General features: G+C 45.0%; 1 protein-coding gene across 1 annotated transcript in view; it reads left to right on the top strand.

The window, feature by feature from the left end:
• The window catches only part of EVL (Enah/Vasp-like), a 75318-nt gene that overhangs the window by 35291 nt on the left and 19962 nt on the right, over nt 1-20065 (top strand). Inside the window, exon 4 of the mRNA XM_082761225.1 lies at nt 19668-19731. Coding sequence (XP_082617351.1) covers nt 19668-19731 — 64 coding nt within the window. The remainder of the gene's footprint in view (nt 1-19667; nt 19732-20065) is intronic.

Genomic DNA, 20065 nt, shown 5'->3' with positions numbered 1-20065 from the left:
GAGTTGCCTCAGTCCCCTGATCACCTTCATAGGCCTCCTCTCATCTCCAGCAGCTCCATGTCCCTCCTGCACTGGGGAGCCCAAAACTGGGCACAGTGCTCCAGGCAAGGCCTCACCAGGGCTGAGGAGTGGGACAGGATCACCTCCCTCCACCTGCTCTTCCTAATGCTCCCCAGGATACCGCTGGCCTTCCTGGCCACAAGGGCACATTGCTGGCTCATGGTTAACTTGCTGTCCACCAGGACTCCCACGTCTCTCTCTGCAGGGCTCCTTTGCAGCAGGTCTGGACCTCCAGCCTGTACTATTGCTTGGTGTTATTCTTCCTTAGGTGCAGGACCCTGTACAAACATAACCTTTCCTCTAGAACTCTTCCTTGGCACAGAAAGAGTAGAGTAGCACTGGAGGAATTGTCATTGTTTAGCTAACTTACCTCATTTGGGAATTTTGAAGTTTGCAAACAGTGTTCCTGAGCTGTCACAGTCTCATGAAATTATTCATTAGTAAATGAACACAAACCTTTTGGCTTTGACTAATTTGCTGTAGCATATAGAGTAGCATTATGTCTTTTAGGGATCTTGTGCTGCTGGGAATTTTAGTACTAAGTCAGCATCCTTCTTATTGGACACTTTTTTCATCTGAGGTCATCTGTAACAGTGGAGCTCAAACTCAAGAAACCATTTAGGAGAACAGTAAGTACTCCTAGGTATTAAATGTTGAATTATCTTTGAAGTAATCACCTTAATTAAGATTTAGAAACTGCTCAGCAGAACCCAGGGTATCAGCAGATAATTCATTTTGTAGTGAAAACCATGGTCAGATGAAGTTCCTTTATTTGCTGTCCAGATATTACGGAGACTAGTGGTATTTACTTCCTTAATTTCCACACTGTCATCAGGTAGAATTATTTAGGGACCCCTGGACATCACCTAGTCCAGGGACATACTTAAAGCAAGGCTACATCAAACTTCGATTAGGTTGCTCAGAGCCTTGTCCCATTGAGTTTTGAGCATCTCCAAGGATGGAGAATCCTCTGCATTGCCAGGCCCTTGTTCCAGAGCTGTGCCATTCCCACTGTGATTAACTTGGGCATTGACACCAGCATTAGGATCACTCCTCAGCCTTCTCTCCAAGCTGAAAAAGACAGTTCCTCCAGTGCCAGTTTCTCATGTGTCCTTTGTAACTCCCAGCCATTTTCATCGGACTATGACACTTTGTCAAGGTTTCTCTTGTATTAGGGGTCTGGAGCTGGACCCAGTGTTACAAATGCTGAGGTAAGTCAAGAGCAGTGAGATAGAAAGCATTTATATTGCCTTTCATCTCAGCTGTCCTGCTCTCAGGCCAGGGTTTAAAATATCTTGTCCAGGTGATAATGGGAAATGGTTTATTATTGAAAAGAACAAATTTTACAGTGTTCCAGGTACCACAGATTGCATTCAGATTGCAAACATAATATTTTAATTAGTCACAGGTGTACTCTAGTTTCTCCTTAAGTCAACAGAAGAATTTCCACTGACTTCCCTTGAGGGTTTTATGTGATGAGTGTCTGTTGTTACAGCGTTGACCTGACAGTTATTTTTTATGTAGTAAGGAGTTTTTGCTAAGAAATCCTAGATTCCTTTATTTCTTTCCATCAGTGGCACTTTATGTTCATTAAAGATAAATCAAAACTAGAAAAATAGAGAAGAGAACAAATTGTATTGTTAAACAGAAGTTGTTTTATCTGTTTCATGCTATCAGGAGTATGCAGACAAGTCTGCAAAACTTCACTGAAATTCAGCAAGTAATTAAGCTTATCTCCTCAAACACAGAGTACTATTATTAGCAAAGCATTTAATTAGCTGTCCATTGTGATAGAGCTGAAAACAAAATACCTCGTCTGGCATTTCCCACTAGTCTTTCTGTAGTTCACAGAGCAACACTTTAAGATCACATAGAGACTGAATAAGATTTTATTGCCAAACACTTTGTGTTGGTTGTATTATTACCTTCTAATAGTGCAGCCAAAAAAGCACTTTTCAAAAACAGATCATAGGACAAAATTAAACTGTCTGGGCTCAGCCATGGACAGAAGGACCTAACAAATGACTCAAGAAGGTGCAAAAGAAATATAAACCAGTCTGTTCTTTAAATTACTTTAAATTGTCCATGTGTCAACACCAGTGTTCCTGCTTCTGTTCAAGCACAGCTAGTGAATGAAAGAGGAGCTTCAGAAAAGGCTTTCGTGCAACATCTTCAAGATATTAGAACAAGTCAGGATAAGATTAAGGTATAAGAAGGAGTACTTGTGGAGGGGTTGATACAGTAAGGTGCTGACTTTGACACATCTCAGGAATGTGCTCTTGACTCCTAGTAGTGAAAGGAGGGATGGGATGCAGCCTCCTCTCACGTGGAGCTCAGCGCTTTGCAGAATTGGGTCTTCACCTACCACTTCGAGCATGTTGTCCCAAATCAGGCAGGCACGTGAGTACAAAATCATCTTCAGTGCTCCTCCCCATGTGTCTAATGGGAGCTCTTGGCTCATGAGAGTGCAGACTGGAGGGTGTCCCCATATAGCAAGCAGGAATCCCATGATTAGAAGATTGAGACTTGCTGGCATAGATTATGGTCACTGCCCGACAGGGAGTAGCAGCATCATGTATGTCAGCAATGCATGGAGTCAGCACTCCACACCTAGCAAACACCATCTAAGGAGTAAAACTAAGGCATCAGTGACAGTAGCCCATAGGTAAACAATTTATTAATATCAATAAAAATGTTTATTTTCATAGTCTTTTCTCATAATTAAGCCAAAATAAGTGGCTTGATATAAATTACCATATGTATTAATAATCTTTTATTCAGTAGTATGATAACACTGTTTGTGGGAGAAAATAGGAAAACTGAAATTCATTAGGGAGACATTCTGCACTACATTTAGATCAGATGTTGCTCACTGGGGGGGTTCAATTTGTTTAATTCACATAGATGTGTAGACAACCCTGCAGAACAAGAAAAATACAAGCATACATTTAATATTAGTTACATTGCTTGCTCATGCATACTTTAGTTAAACTCTTGGTACCATATGATTTCAGATTCTTTTCATGTGTCTGTAATCAAAAATTCATGTTTCTATTTTCCCTGACAGTATGTTCTCCTGGTAAAGATGCGATTCTGGAGCCTACATTGATGTACACAGAGAGCAATGTATGTGTTCAGCCCAAACCTTGGTGCACACATAGTCACTGCAGGAACACTTCCACCAGCTAGGTATGGGAAAATAAAAGGAACAGATGCTGCCTTGGTGCACTGTTAGCACTGTGAAGCTATTGACTTTCCAGTGCTGACACACAGTGCGTTAAGAAAGCATTTGCCTCATTTCTGGTTACAACTATGGCACGGGGAAATGCCATTGGTGGACAAACTGGATCACCCCAGAAAACATCCTAGTCTAGATTCAGTTTAGGAGCTCTGTTGGGTTCAGAGGAGATGCTGAGGGCTTGGTCTTTGATAAAAGAGCTTTCACTCTTCATTCCTAATTGGAGAAGAAGCACAAAAGCAGATATATTAAAATATAGTGCAAATATTTAATTCTGCTTATTTCAATATTAAAGAGTAATAAGTATCACTGAAGCTGTTTCGCAATAATAATGTTGTAAAAATTTACTAATACACAACTAGATGTTTTTGTCAGTGCAATAGAAAAATATAATTAGCTATACATCAAAGCAACTTCTGAAGGTATTGCTGTGTGTGAATGTGAGCCATTCCTAAAAAAGAATTCATAACATCTGTCAGAGTTGTTTAGCTCCCTAACTTTGCCTGCGTAGCGCACGTAACTCTTACTTGCACAATCACGTAAGCGTTGCATACTGTGCTCCTATATAGGTTGCTTTTCCAAAAGGAAGTGTATTTGTTAGTGCTGCTTATTTTTTATGCAGCAGCCTAGGTAGAAAGGAGTAAACCTGACAAAACCCAGCCTTGCATTCACTTTAGTTTGCAGGGAAGGACGTTTCATTACCTTCCCCCCTTTGAAGTGCCATGTCCCTGCAATCTCTATTTAATGATCCAGATGAAAAATATACGTGGAGAGGAAGGATTTGCCGTGCAGGATTGCGAGAACATGAGACAGTTTGAGGCCACAGCATCCCAGGGGATGGGAGCAGCAGCCCCACAATTGGGCGTGCACGCCGGGCCCCCAGCTCCATCTCTGGCTGTGGTCCAGCAGCCGGGCAGGAGCTGCCGCCTCCGTCAATGAACCAGCTGTTAGGGCAGGTGATGGTGCTGGATTTCAGGTCATTTGATAACTGGGCCAGGCAGCTGTGTTCTGCAGTTCAGCTTGGGTGACACGTAGTCGAGGAGCTTCATCAGCATGGTGCAGAATTGCTCACGTTTCTCAGCTACTCGGGTGGGTTTGGCTGTACTGGGCTGGGGGGGGGGCGTGGGGATCAGCTGGGTCCCATCCCTGGCAGCCAGAGAGCAAATGCCATCTCCTGCTCGGCACTTCTGCACATGAGAAAAGCGTGGAACATTGCTGATTTTTCAGCCTTATTATAATGATGTTCAGAGCAGCTCTTATTTAGGCCGTCACGCTGGGAACCTGCAAGCTGTCTGCAGTCCTGGTAGGTCCTGCTTGGTTGTGTCAGCTGTTATTGAAATGTGAAGTGTGGTGCTGGCTTCCAGGCTGGCAAAGATGTCCTTTTGCCTATGTCAGGGAATGAGAAAAGCTTCCTAATTCCTTTCATGGCATGGGAATACCTGAGAGGGGACATGCGGGGAGGATGGAGGCCATAAGGAGCCTTCAGAGGAGCAGCCCAACCTTGTTCTGTGCTCAGGCTGCTTGGAAGAAAACTGGCAAAGCTTACTTGGGGCTGGGGAGGGGTTAATGTAAAATATCACGATAATTTTCTCAGCTTGGCAGGCTTTTAGGCTTTAATGGATTCCCAGAAAAGTCAAGCAGATTTTGGGTGTAAGAAAGCGATAACCACCGATGATGGATTCCTAGAATTTTAGAGCCAGAGGAGACCATTAAAGCTGTCTACTGTACCCTCCTCGTACAGCACAGACCTAGGGTGTTCTGCCCGCAGATTCTGCACAAGTAGGTAATGCCCTGTCTGTGCTAGAACGTACACTTTGCAAAGCCACGATATTAATAACCCCATGTGATAGAGAACCTACTGGTCCCCACTGAAGCATTCCCAGTTCGCTCATTGCCAAAACACCGTGCTGGAGGGACACACCTGGCCTTGGGGAGCACAGAGCTTGGGCACCTTCCTGGCTGGTGCTGGGATGTGGTTTCCAGCCCAGCCTGTCCCGTCATCATCAGCGGGCAGGATGTGGCCCGTCTGCTCTGAGTCTGTGGGGATGGCACGGAGCCGGGCTGATGGGGTGTTCGGGTAAAGAAACAGCACTGGTGGCAGAAATGTGGGAGTAAAGGCAGGGCTGCAACAATGCTGAGGAAATAACCATGAAGAGCCATTCCGGTGTGAATAAGGCTGCTTGTAATGTAATTTAGAATGCCATCTCTGCTCTCCCTGCCTCCAGACTTCTTGTAATGCAAAGCACCTGTTATATCGAAAGGTAAGAAGTGAAGCAGCAGAAGAGCAGGGCAGCAGTGATTTTGACGGAGAGCAGACAGCCAGAGATGCCCATCTTATTAGAGGTGGCAGCTAAGGCTTGTTCTCTGTGTCTCAAAGTGAATACACCCTCCGAGGCAAACCAGCTATTTATAACTCCTGTTCTGGGAAGTCTTGCTTTCCTGAGCTGGGAGGGAACATGTATGCACTGTGTCACTGTTGTCTCACAAGCACTTACCACGCCAGCCTCCTCTCAGTAAGTAAAGCCAGATATTAGGACAGAGGGCTTGTCAGCAAAGTGAAGCAATGAATAAACTTCCACCTTGAGGGCACAGACAGGGAGGGGGAAGCCTGTTTCATTCAGGAGAAGTCCCATGGGGGCTGCTGAGCCAGAGCCAAGAGGGTATTTGTTACCAATGGCAATGAGGTTTGCTCGCAGTGCAAGGCTCGCTTGGCTCTGCTCGTGGAGGAGAGGCGCACCCAGGAGTGACTCATGGGCAGCGAGCAGGCTGGCGAGCCAAGATGCAGAGTGATATTCAGGTTCCTAAACCTTCCCTGAATCCACGGGTATTTTGGTAGAGCTTGTGGCGTAGTCTCTTAGGATGAGACTCATCCCAGCTGTATTTACAGGGCAGGAAGTTAGGAGTGGAGTCAGACCCAGCTCCTCCCATGACCAAAGGAGGATTCACCACTAGATACACCACTAGAGGAGGGTTCATATGTCTTGAAGACTGGCACTGATAGCTGGTGACAGAGGCAGAAGTTTGCAAAGCTGAAGTATTTCTGATTTGCTCTTGCTAGCCTCTGTACCGGAGTTAGGAGGGTTTGGAGGTTTTCTTAGGGGCTTTCTGCCTGCTGTGAAACGTACATACCGGTGTGCCCCGAAATGGCTGCTCTTCCTCTCCGGGAACAGAACGCACTTTCTGAACACTTTCAAGTGAATCATAATCAATTTGCAAGCTTAAATTAATTAAAGTTGAGCCCTCTGAGAACTATGAAATCCGTGCCAACACTTCCTTTGTACCAAATACCCTTAATAGCTGTGTAGCACAGACTTCAAAATTTCCAATCAGTTAAATTAGCTGAAATTTTGTGTAGAAGACAGAAAGAAAACAGTATGTTGTAATCAGGGTATGTTACCAGTGACTGTTGAATTGTTACTGTACTGTGGGCTTCTGACAAGCAGTTTAGGTAATTTGCAAGCAGGGCCACCTTGTTGTCAGAAATGACTGGCCAGTCTTCATTGTTCCTCTGCAGGTGCTTTGCCCCTAGCAGTATCCTCTGAAGAAAAGACATGTACCATGCAAGCATGTCTTTTAAAACTAGTTGAATTTAGTACCAAAAATACGGGCATGATTTAATCATAGGATATTGTTAGAGGATGGTGTCACTACAAGGCACTCCAACACAGATACATTTCTTTTAGCTGCAATCTTTGCTTTGAGTGGACTGGGGTTTTCTGGGCTGTTTGTGAGACACATCTGCCTGTAATGGTTTGTGCTCCCTGTTTGTTGGTGGAAACTTCCCATCTCACATTCTATTTAAAATTGTAACTGGAAATATGTGAGCCCAGTTCCAAAATAGATGCCGTGCCTTGTGGTCTTCTCACCACCATGGGTGTGTCTCAGTTCAGGCTCCTGAACCTGTGCTGTCCATGTAAGAAATGAAGGCTACATGCTGATTTCATGGGCTGTGCTCAATCCCTTGTGTCTGCATTGCAGGCAGAAATTTGGGAGTCCCAGCAGGAGTCCCAGCTCAGTATGGGCTCAGCCAAGATCTCTTGCAGGGAGCAGCTCCAGAGAAACAGCACGTGGAGATGAGCAGCGTGCTTTCTCCCATGTCTTGTGTGCTCCAAGCAGTCTCACACCAGGCGATGTGCTAGGGTGTATAAGTGCAGTGTCTGTGGAGTGACAGCCATCCCATGTGCGTGGTGTGCTTTGGGGAAATTTCAGCTCCCCTTGGCACAGTAGCCCAGAGTCCTTTGGAAGTGATGATGGAAGTGGAGGTTGAGAGCAGAGAAAGGCAATAGCAAAAGTTAAACCTGGTTCAGTATAAGCAGCTTCTACAGGTAGGACAAGGCATCTGACAGCGATTCTCAATAAAAGAAACTGGTTTCCATCTACAGTGGTCTGGGCAATAGCATGACAATGGCTTTTTTAGTGTATTTTGCTCAGCTGAGGAACCTAAAAGTTTATCCTTCTCCTTCTTGAGTGTTTTTCAGAGTGCTTTAGAGTACAGACCTTCTCAATGTACCACTGGATAAAGATGCTTCTAAAATCATAAAACCAAGCACTCTGCTCACTCGATAGTGTTATTTAGCTTTGGCATGGCCTCTGTGTTTTAGCCATCTAATGCATTGTTAAATGGCTCCCAAAGCATAGACAATAGATATTAGGAATAAAAACGGAAAGCAGCCTTTTCAATTAAGGGCAAAATGTACAGAAAATAAAATGACACCAGTTATATCAGCAGCATATTGGCTTCTGTGCACTCAATCAATAGATACAATCAGTAGGTGCTCAGATAATTACAGTCTTCCTGCAGTAAGCTTCATGTAGGACAGCCATCCGCCTGCCTGCTCCCACTTGCAGGATCAGAGCTGTCCTTTATTTTCACTGCTGTGGATTGTGGAATTAGGGATTTACAGCTTCTGTTTAAAAAAAAAGAAGCATTCTTCCAGCACAGCTCCTTCCAGAGGACCACTGCACCAGGTAAGTGCGGGGCATCACAAGTGATTTCTCAACCTTTGCTATGGACTCAGTCATGATTTATATTTGTCAAAATGCAATTTGCACAATTGATTTCCTCTTACAGGGATTAGAAGAGCAGTTAGTTGAAGGAGAGTTTGCCATTTAGCCAGCTGGTATTGGTTCGTGCTCAGAAACAGGGTCAAGGTTTTTATTCAGAAGTCAGAGATGGTCAAGTGAATTGCTACTTGAAATCTCCTCAGGTGCACAACATCTGCAAAGCATTACATGAGGTGGAGGGAGCAGTAGGCATGCCAGCTCCCTCATTCCGCTGGTGGAATGGCAGACCTGGCTGGCAGCACGTTGTCTCTGCAGGTGGTAGATCTGCAGAAGGACCTGCAGGAATTTGTTAATCTATGTCAGATCAGTCTGAGAATCACTGAGATGTGGCTTGGCCTTGAAGGGGATTTTCCATCTTTCTATTACGCATGAGTATATTTAACCCGTTAGCAACCAAAATCTTAGTGTGTAAGAGTTAAGCACAATAGTATAGAACACATGAGATGACAGACACTCGTGGCCAAATAAGTCACAGAAAGAGTCAGAGCTGAATGCATTCCTGTGACAGAGTGTAACTGTACATCTCTGTGTTTACAGAATGCCTCCTTAGCTGGGTATATTGTTCTTAGCTGCCTACACTTGTGTAGGACTGTTTTTATTTGAATGGGCAGGTGGTCCCAACAGTGATGGCATGTCTGTGCTTTGGTGTCAGAGCTGATTTTTTACACCAGTCAAATGCTTCCCTTCATCGCAAGATGCAGGAGGAAAGCAAAGGAGAACAAAAAGCATTTGGAGCACCCTCAAAACAGGGAATTCAGTGATCTGAACATATCCATTTCTATAGAAAAAAATGGAGTCCTGGTGATAAAATACTGTGTATAGCTTTATTATTTTAATGCCTATTTTGTTGAAGTAAATTTATACCTCTTTTTATTTTTTTAACCCTCAGAAAGTAATGGCAAAAGACTTGGCATTTATGGCCATGGGAACCTGAATTTACACTCAATATATTTCTGTTTCCTGATGTACTGCTCCTGGCATTATGAACAAGCAGGCAGGAAGCGCTGGGTGTATGCTGGTAGAATTTAGATCATCCATGTGCCATAGTGAAAAAGGTAGTTTGCTCTTAACAAAGTTTTTGCTGTCTCAACTATTAATTAGTTAATACTTGTTTCGCTGAATCTGATAGCAGAGCATAACTGAGAGGTATCGATACTGTAAAATGGGACATAAATAATTCATAGCAGGGAGCATTAGGAAACCTGTGATAAGCAGTTTGGATATTAGAATATCTGCGTATCACTCGAACGTTCTCAGACTCTTTTAACCTTGCAGGAGGTAGGCACAGGGAGAGGGTAACTGCTGAGGTGTGCTGAGTATGTACCATTTCAGAAGGGCAGGAGTGGCTCTGATATATCACAAGGTAGGCAGCAACCTGCCTCCACCCGGGGTTTCACCTGCTCCAACTGTACCAAGTTTCTGTTCAGCATATTCCAGAAATGAGATATCAGATACAGGACTTTCCTGCTAACGTTCAGTGGGTCAAAACGTTGAGCAGTCTAAATCCAAGTAGTTTCACTGGGGCTATGGAGAAACTTGCCCGAGGCCAACCGTGAATTTGCGTGAGGAGCGCAGGCGTGGGCTGTGTGAAGTCACCTCTGCACAGAATAATGCACAGGAAGGGAAAGGGACGGATCAAAGAATGAGTGATAAGGCAAAGATGACAGGGAATAAATATTCTGGGTAGCCTACTCGTACAAACTTTCCATTAACTTCCACCAGATTGCCTTCTGTGAGACCCGCCGTGCCTAAATAACGAAGAGGAAAGTGACTAGCAGGCAAAGTAGAAAGGAGATAAAGTGCCGAGATCAGAGGAGATCAGGAGTGATGGACTGATGAAAAGAACTGAAAGAGAGGAGATGGGGACCTTAAGCCATCCGTATTTATTTCTGAATCCAGCATGTTCACACTTATATTTAAAACTAGTGCTCAGCATTCACTGCTGGTGTAACCCTTTTGACTTCAGCAGCTCCACCGAACAAGTGCCCTTGATCCTACATGTTCATTTGCAGTCAGTTTTTCCCCACGACAAGCTAACTTTTTTCTTCTTACCCTTACTCACACTTCTGCGTTTACTTGCAGAAGTAATTACTTTCATGTATGTGAGCCTATGGTGATCTGACAGGGATGGGGGCAGAAAATGCAATTTCTCTCTGAATTTCACGGGATTATTTTAGGGGTGCTTCCTCTTGCCCAGACAGTGTGTCAGACAATGAAGTCTGGCATCCAGGCACCCTAAAGCATTGCGATAGGCGAGGAAGAGGGCCCGATTAAATATTGAAGCGTGCAGGTGCAGTGTGCCGTGGTGGATAGATTACAGGTGGTGAAACCTGGCCTGCCGCGGGCGGGCGGTGGGCGCCAGGCATGAGGACAGCGCGGAGAGGAGTGCGCTGAGGAGTGTGCTGCCATACTATGGTCAGCAGGGAATGGATCTGGCACTGCTTCTGCCTCTGCCACTGTGACTGCATCGTCCTGTGCAGAATGTCGTGTAGGTGACGGGGAGCTCCCTGCGGCCTCGCGCGCCTTGGCCATTGCATGCTGCGATCCATCGGGCTACACCGGGAAGGGAGGGGAGCTGTGGGTTGGCTTTTGTGGATGCTGGGCTTTTTTTGCATGGAGATGTACTGTGCTGCCAGCCAGTCGCTCTGGAAAATGGCTTGCAGTTGTATTGCATCGATTGATCGTTTGTCTTTTGTGTGTTTTTAATTCCAGCAACAGGGCAGTAGGATGACAAGTTGTTTTTGAAAGATATCGGCCATTAGGTTCTGATGATGCCGGCGTTAGTCAGGGCTCTTAAATCAGGAGAAGTCATTACAGTGGGAATATGGGACGGTGACTTGTGAATCAGCATGTCGGATCACTTCTGTCTTTACTTGCTAATAAATAGCATCTATACTCATGGAATAGATACTGGTTTAAAAAAACAGCTAACAAGAGCAGCAGTTTATACCTGCTGTAGTTGCCTGGCTGTTTACCTGTTTTTCCTCCACGAAGACCTGCCTGGGACTGTCAACTCCCGTTAGTTTGCCTGGAAGTGAGGATTCGCAGGGTCATGCAGGCCTGGGCTGTGAGGATGAAGGATGGGTGGGTTCACTGTGGGCCTTCACAGCTACTGCGGCCTCCCGGCTTGGCTTCTGGTAGTGGTGTGAACAGGATCGGGTGCTGTATTTGAATTCCTTTGGTTTTCTGTTGAATTTATTACGTTCATGTTTTTATTATCAAGGAGTACTATCCATTGCTAATGCTGTTTTTTTACGTTTTTCCATAAATCCCCCAATTTATACTCATTTAGCTGTGTTTCACAGAAAAATCCTCTGCCTTCTAGCACTCTGTCCAGGTACCGATGTCCATCCTGGCAGGCGTACAGCAGCATTGGGGTTTAAATCTTGCTAAAATGGATCTTGTCTGGATCTTAACCATTAACTAGATGCAAACTGTGTCCTTATGATACGGTGTTTTCTACGTGTACGTGTTGCTTCAGTGCACATATGGGGCTGCAGGCCCTGCTGTTCTCCGTGGTGCAGAAGTACACACTAAAAACCTGCCCTGGGGACTTCACTGTCTCACTGGAGAGTGAAGAAAGAAGGAGACACTTGAAAAACAGCGAGACTTGCCTTGCAAGGTTGTACATGGAATTGGGCCAAGAACAGACCGTGGTGCTCCAGGCTCCCTAGGTGCTGCAGCAGACTACACTAAGTGTAGAGGTTTTTCTAATTTAACATGTCATAAGTCTTACTGTTAAACAAAACTAGAGATGATGTTTGACAAGCCAAGTGTGTAAATATCAGCTGATTGAACTCCTGTACATATCAGTGGCTCTGTTCTTTCTTCCTTTCAGAGATTTTCAGAGATCTAATTTGTCCCCCAAAAGGACTAAATTCCTGCTTTTTAATTTGATGAAAGGAATTGTACGTATGACATGTGTATAAGCAGGCATACGCATGTGTTCATGTGCAAATACACACCTGGTCGCACTCTTGCTCATTTGTAATGTGTCATATGATGGAGGACATTGATTTGTCCCCTTGGCTTCCATATAGCATCTATTGACTGCGCTCTGGAGTTAGCCAGACCCTCAGTGACAGTGGGGTGACAGCTTTGTAGTATCACTAATCTTCTTAATTTTAACAAAAGTCTTATGATAGTTGGCATGTTTCTTAAAGCTTCATTTCAGCCTAGGGACATGAGAGTTTATAAACTAATTTTAACCTTAATTTCAAATCTGGTTGTGCAGGAAAGTAGGCTTGATGTATGTTGTAAGAACAATAAAAGGAAAAAAGAAAGATAAAAAAGAACAGCAGTCTTTGTGGGCTTGTTTAGATATGGTTTTACTTAATACTTTTTACCTTTTTTTTTAGCTAGTCTAATCACTTTGAACTTTACGGGTGACCTTTTAAATTCTGGCAGCGATTGCCATTTGTCCCCCTGTGTTCTCTGTTTGTGGTTATGAAGCTGACAACACTGGAGTCACACCCTCAGAAATCCAGTGTCGCCTTTTTTTTCCTCCAAAAAAATGGAATTAGTCCCATAGCTTTCCATGCACACACCAATTTTTCAGAGCCAGTTCCCATACCAGCAGCAGTCAGTCCCTGGCTGAGTAGGATGCTGGTGTATGATGAAGCTCCTCTGGAAACAAGGCCAGCAGCCCCTGCAGAGGAAGGAGGTGCTCACAGTGCTACCATAGCAGGTGGCTGGCTGGCTTATCCACCTCTGTGTTACTGGCACACAATGGAGCAGTCACTGAATTATTTCTCTCTCGCTCTGAGCTCAGTGCAGCAAACAAACCCCTCCTGGGATGCTCCAGTGCCACCTTTCCCTGACCTGTGTGGCTGTTCCCTGTGCTCGCCTTGCTGGCTGTGCTCTGCTTCTAGGAGAGCCAAGCAGGGCTCACCCACTCGCAGATGATGCTGCACAGGGTCTGCTGGTGGAAAAGCTTCCCAAGAGAAAAGACACGGCTGTGCCATCCCCTCTGCCCGGGGAACTGCAGATTCTGTTTCCCAGCTCGTGCTATTCCACTTGCATGCACACAACCCAGGCATGCTCACGCTTTTGCACAGAATGGAGTAACTCTGTTTATTCACACAAGTTTTTAAAGGTCAAGTGGAAACTTGAGCTACAGGGAAAAGCGTGAATTAAAGCAAAAATGCTCCTGCAGCTTTTGAACAGCAAGGGTGATGCTGACCCTGATAGCCCTGGATCCACCTCATTGGAATGCCTCCCATTTGCACAGTCACCTCTAGGTATTTATAAATTTCTTTTAAAGCTGTTGGAGCTGTCCTTTATGTGAGAGGTAACCCAAGCTGTGCTCCTGTGCTAAGGCACTGCTGCTGAGATGAAGTGCACCTGAGCCATGCCTGTTACATATTAAATATGATCCCTGCTGTCGGAGCACAGGTGCTTTCTACAGGAGCTGCTTTAGCACCTAATCATCTTTATTACATTCATTCATTGAAAAAAATAAATAGAAAAAAAATAAGCTTTTCTTTCCCATCCCAATCAAGACACCAGCGTGAAAGCTCATAAATACAGTGCCAGTGCCATGATGGATAATCATACAGGAGCAAACAATTACCATCACATTTCATGCAAAATAGTTGAATTAACAGCTTGAGCAGTGGACGCAAAGGCACAATGTTTTCATGCCAGTGTGCTCACCAGCACTCCTGGTGCACCAAAGAGGGTTTCTTTCTTGTTGTCTTTCAGCACTGGATCTCTGTGGCAGTTTTATCAGGTGACTCCTCTCTGCATCTCCTTGGTCCCATCAGGCTTGTTGAGCGTGCACCAGCATGCCCTGTGCTTCCATTTGTTGATTTCCATAACAGAAAATTTACAAAAAGAGCTTGCACAGTGCACACACCTGTTACTGAGGCAGCTTAACTTGTTAACCTGTTAACTTGCAGGAGGTGTGAACTAATGTTAGGGTTGGGCATCCCCATTTTAAATACCAGGCTTGTTTTTCCAGCTCTGGCACTGTCCTCAAACCTTATCTACCCCAGAAGGTTTCACCAGTGAACATGAAATCAGTCCTTAGTTGGAATGAACAGAATTCATGCACACCCCCTGTGCTCACACCCTCATTTCAGTTTAAGTGAGGCCTGTTTTATGTTGGATTAAGGTAATCTGTAAACCTGTATGGGTGAAAGGATAAAGACGAAGGTAAGGCAGTTGCAATAGTGGGAAAGGTGCTTTTCAGATCTATTAAGCTGGAAGTTCCTACAATTCAGTGTAGTTTGAGGTAAGACGAGGTTGTATACAACATTGCTGGGGGATGCTTTTAGGGGATGTTGACTTTTCACTGCCAGCCACCAGGGCACACAGGAGGGAGCCAGAGGAGGGTTCCTGGCTGGCGCAGGCCTGGCAGTGCTCGTTTCACTGCGCTCTTCTGGCCTCAGGTCAAGCCAAATTTAATTCGGTCTGTATCAGAATAAGAGTGCCTTAGCTGTGTCAGTAGCAAGTCTCACCTGTAGGTAAATTGATGCAAACAAATTTGGCTTGTGCAGGCATGGTCTGGGTGTGATGGAGGCATTTAACGTCTCCCTCCCCGGGCTGGTGAAGCTCATTAGGGCTGGTAAAGCTCTGCAGTTTCTGGAGGAAAGGCTTGGTCAACATGTAAGTGATGTTATAGCAGGCATTTAACGTCTTCTGTTACAAACACTGCACCCTGCCTGTGAATAACACTCTCTGAAACTGTTTCTGTTTGGAGTTAATGTTTAATAGTAGCGAGGTAAACACGCCATGAGAGCAGGCTTTGTGGCGCTGGACCCAGCCCTGCTGCCTGGTGGCTGCGTTTCCTCGCTCTGCTTCCTGTGACTCAGATGAGCAAACAGGGTCCTGTATGGGGCTGTAGCTGCTGTCTTGCATGGCAAACACCACAATGAAACCCTAAGGGCATTAACATTTGTAAACCTGCCCCACCGGACTGTCCTTTGCCTCAGCCCTTTCAGAGGATGCTCTCTGCAGCATGTCTGACCTGTGAGCTGTTGCACATCAGGTGAGGTGAGATGTCCTAAATATTTGGGTTACAAACGCTGTGGTGGCACAGTGGCACACATGAGGGCCCTGGCTCTGCCCCCCTGCAGCTCAGTGATCCCCCTTTGCAGCCCTTTACCCAGCCACAGGCACTTAGCTCTGCTTGACCTGCTGTGTCATCCAACTCTGGTCCTACCAGCTCGGGCCCCAGAGGCAGTACAGGCACCCTGCTTTATCTGTGTGCCTTATCTAGGCTAATTAGGTTGGCGCTTTGTCCGGGATAATTGTCTCTACTAATCAGTCTGAGCACAGTGTCACTGCACAGCGGCCTTGTGCCCGCTTCCTGCACTGGCTGCCTTGGTGGGTGCTGCCTGGTGGCCTCTGGCTGTGCCAGGACATCTCTGAGACCTGCTGTCCCCACCAGGACGGCCAAAGCAGGTCCTGTTTCCCCCTGGGCAGACCCCCAGTGTCTGCACCCCACACAGACCCCGTGGCAGGGCATCATGGTGACGTGACACAGCAGCATCCCTGCCTGCGGCGATGGGCTGAGGTCTCCTGGGCAGCTGGACAAGGTGCTGACAGATCCAGCAGCAATGAGATTGCTCAACAGCAGCAAGGGAGCTAAATTTACACCTGGCTGTGAGCGCTGGGAACTGATGATTTACAGAAAACTTCCCCCATCCTGCCAGAGTGGAGCCTGAGCTCTCTTGATTTCACATCCCCGTCACACTATTGGGTTGCCTGATGGGCAGCAGCACTGCTGGGGGTGGGTAATGCCCCTCCGACCTGCACAGGGGAAGGGGGAGGTGGTGAAGAAACCAAAATGCACTTTCCAGGTAACGGAGAGGATTTGCAGGGTGGCCACCAGTAGCTGGCAGTAGCAGAGCTCAGTGCCCTGCCATGGTGCGCCTGTTGGAAATATTTTTGACTTTCTTTTTTCCGTCAAAAAATGCCAATTTATTTGAAAAGCATTCCTATGGGAAAAAAAAAAAAAAAAAAAAAAGGCTTTGCTGGAACTTGTAATCTGGCATGAACTCTTCTGGTCAAAATGAACAAATGTTTATGGCACGTTCCTATGACATACCTGACGATGGGGCAGAGCTGAACCTGAGTTTTGCACAATCCCAGTACAAGCTGAAATGATCCAGCAGCAGGGAGAGGCGTCTGTCTGTCTGTCACCTCTCTTCATGCCATAGTCTGCTGTTTTATTTCAGGCAAAACCATCATGTTCTGCTCATATGCAGACTGTGGTTTTTCAATCTCAGCTATATTTCCTATTCAGCGCTGGCCCTAGACGCTTTCCTTAGCCCACCACGTTCATCACGCTGGTAGGTGAGCACCACGAGGCTATAGGGCTTGCAAACCTTCTCCAATAAGCTAGAGGAGAAAAAGAAAATGGCAAACTTCCTTGTGTTCCCAAAATCTGCCTTGAGCTGAGTCACAAGATGCTTATATAAAGCGCAGTTAATTACTACAAAGCAACGAAGCGAGGAAACGTGGACGTTCACAGTGTATCTCCTGCATTAATTAGGTTGCTAAAAATGTAGATTGCCACAGCTATGAAGCTGCAGATGGGTCAGGAGCAAAACAACCTCCTGGTTGTGCTGAGAAGCACTGTTCTCTGTGCAGCTGATCCCAAAGGCTGGCAGGGTCGGAGGCAGCTTGCAGTGCAACTTGTGGCATGTGTTTATATGAGGATGCCATTGCAAGAGCACCTACTGCTCATGTCTGCTCATGTCTGGGAAATACCTAAGGAGGTGGAGAGAAGTGGAACCTAGAAAGGTCCACCTGAATTTAAAAAACCCTCCATCAAACAGATGGCTGCTGTATGTGCACCACAGAACATAGACGTATGAAACCAAGCATAAAAATAATCCCCATGTTCAATTTCTGCACTGAGCGTGCTAGAAGCAAGCTGAAGGACGAGAGAACCACGGAGCTCCACTGTTGCAGAACACAAAGTGCTCTGCAGACATCACATCAGGTGGTGGTGTGCCTGGTCTGCCCAGAGCTCCAGACTGGAAATAAATCTAGCAGCATTTGTGCTTCTGGCAGTGAATAGACCTGAAAGCTCAGGTTGGACTTTTAAGTGTATTGGCCAGCCTCAGCAAAATCTTGGTCGCCAAAATAGGCAACGAATCTTTTTCTTCAGGGTTTGAAAATGAAGGTTTCACATCAGTGTAGGAGGAAGATTGGTTACAGTAAGATCACAGAGGTTGTAAGAAGGTATTATTTCTTATGGCTGTGGGTGACTCAAGCATTACAAGTGGTAGAGAAGTGGTATGTTCCCCACTGCTTGCAAGAAGAGCTGGGACACAGGTAGCAAGGGCTGTAACTGCCCTGCACACCCTCTTATGCCACAACAACACCACATATGTACGGCTTCCCTCCCTTCCTATCACTTCCAGTTTACTGAGCTCACTGCTCTTCCTCAGCTGGCAGTGTCTGATCAACTTCAACTCCTCTACCTCTTCTCTGAGAGAGCTTCCTCCTCCTCTTCTATCCACGCTTGCCTTCTTTTGTCTAGTTTTTTGGAGTACTTCACTTCCAAAGCAGTTGGAGAGGAAAATCATGCCAAGCAGAATGAATGTGTAGAAGCCAGAAAAAGAGAAGAAAAATGATTCTGGAAAAGATTTATAGGAACAAATGTTTTGCTGCAGTGTGGTGATATGTCTAAGAAATCTCAACCTGTAAAAGAAAGGAATTAGTCATTATTCAGAAAGCACTGTTATGTATTTTAAGATATCCAAGAGAGAATTAGGGCTTTTTGGGGTCCATGCAGGCATGTACCCTGAGCATCTGAAAAATTGCCTGTCTTTTTAAATTAATATACAAACAAAAATACCTGCAAATTTGTCACTGCTTCTGTAAGGAGTTTTTGAATGTTGTTTTTTTTACTTATTTAGGTCATAAATAGCTTCTTCTGTTTGTTTTTGTTTGTTTGTTCGTTTTATTTTATTTTATTTTGGGGGCTGTCTGTTCAAAGAGGAGGATATTTCTGTAGAAAATATGGAGAAATTTGCAATTTCAAAACATAATGATGAGCTTTATGTGCTTCAATTTCACACTATGACCAAATAATAACAAAATGCTGCCAACTGAAACAGTCATCTACAGTTCTCAATATATATATATATATATATATATATATAAACAATCAGGATTTATTAATGGGTAGAGCTCATCTCTGAATAAAGGAGTGAAATTAAATTATTTCCATGAAGCGAGGGAAAAAAAATTCAAGTAGCATTGTCTGAATTGCCTTGTGGTCTGTCCTAGGAATATATCAGGTATTTGCCCTACCACAGACAATTTTTAAAGGCAGAGTTCATTTTGCAACCATGCATTACAACCAGAGGCTATGTATTTAGTTTCAGTATGGTCCTAATCCTGCTAACATACACATACATAACAGAAAATAGAAGTAAACTCATTGAATTTACTGCAGCTCCTTCATGCTGAAAATTGAGGTGAGCTTGTTGGCAGACTATGAGGGTTACTTATTTACCTGCCAGCTATGCAGGTGAGATCAGCTCAAGAAAGCTGCAGATGATGAAAAGCCATAATCCCAACTTCTAGATGTGCTCTGCAACATTGCCCTGAAAAAGGTTTCTTCGGGCAGCTTTCCAAATTGATTTGGTTTGATTTGCTTGGTTTTAAACCTATCCAGTTGGTCCCTAACAGCACCTACAGGGAAAAGGAGCCTGTGTTTTGCCTGCTGTCCACAGCCTGGTGCTAGGCTCCTTCTGCATTCCTTGCATTAGTCAAATTGGCCACAAGGCCTCATTTTTCTGGGCATTTAGATGAAAGAGAAGATTCATGCCAAAGTACCTGATTAAGATGATGTCATTTATACTTTGACATAATTTACTGCCGAAGAATAATTGTTGTTCCTGCAGCCTCATCCTCTGGCCATTCTTCTTAACATTGGCACTTACATTTAGCCACCTCTCCAAGCAGAGGGCAGACTTCTGTTTGATACTGTGAGTCTTCATACGAAGGAAGTTTTCTTGTGATCAAATCAGTGCTGAACATGGCTGAGGCTTGTCATGATGGAATTCTTTAGCCACTGACGGAGGAGTAACTGACTTAAACCCTGAAATTCTTTCATCCACAAGTCCGCTTAGTGAAATATCCGACATATGCATGTATATGCAGCTGCATCACACCAAAGCCCAAGGTCCAAACAGGTGACATTACTAACTATGGGGAGTTTGGTCCAGTTCCACAAGTTGGGGATGGGACCTCGTCTGTCTTCCTACCCCATTCAGAAGGGTTTACTGAAAAGGTCAGCATCAGTTGCTTTCCCAGCATCATTCTCTTGTTTTCTCTGTAGGTCCAGCTGCCCAGCGCCAGGTCCAGAATGGGCCATCCCCAGATGAGATGGAAGCACAGAGGAGGTAAGTTGGGTTCATCAGTTATGGTAGATTTCTAGTTTGTAATTTGATGTGTGTGCAGTCCTTGCTCACTAATAAGTACTGTTCTTTCTACTCATAACCTGGTTTATGTTGATTCTGAGCAGTTTGTAATTATTGGTAATAAATCTGTAATGACTTTTTAAAGGGTGAAGTGAACTGAAGCCCTAGGTAAACTCTTTGCTCAAGGGCAGGTGTGAGGCATGTTCGTGTTCAAAGACAAAACATGTTTACAAGCAATCTGTAGAGTGTGTGTTTCTCAGCATGTTAAGAAAGAATTAAGCACATTAAGAATTAGCCATTCCCTGTTCTGGATCAC

The sequence above is a fragment of the Aythya marila genome (genome assembly GCF_965140915.1).
Source record: "Aythya marila genome assembly, chromosome: 5".
NCBI classification, from domain to species: Eukaryota; Metazoa; Chordata; class Aves; order Anseriformes; family Anatidae; genus Aythya; species Aythya marila.
This window is presented reverse-complemented; position numbering and strand designations above follow the sequence as displayed.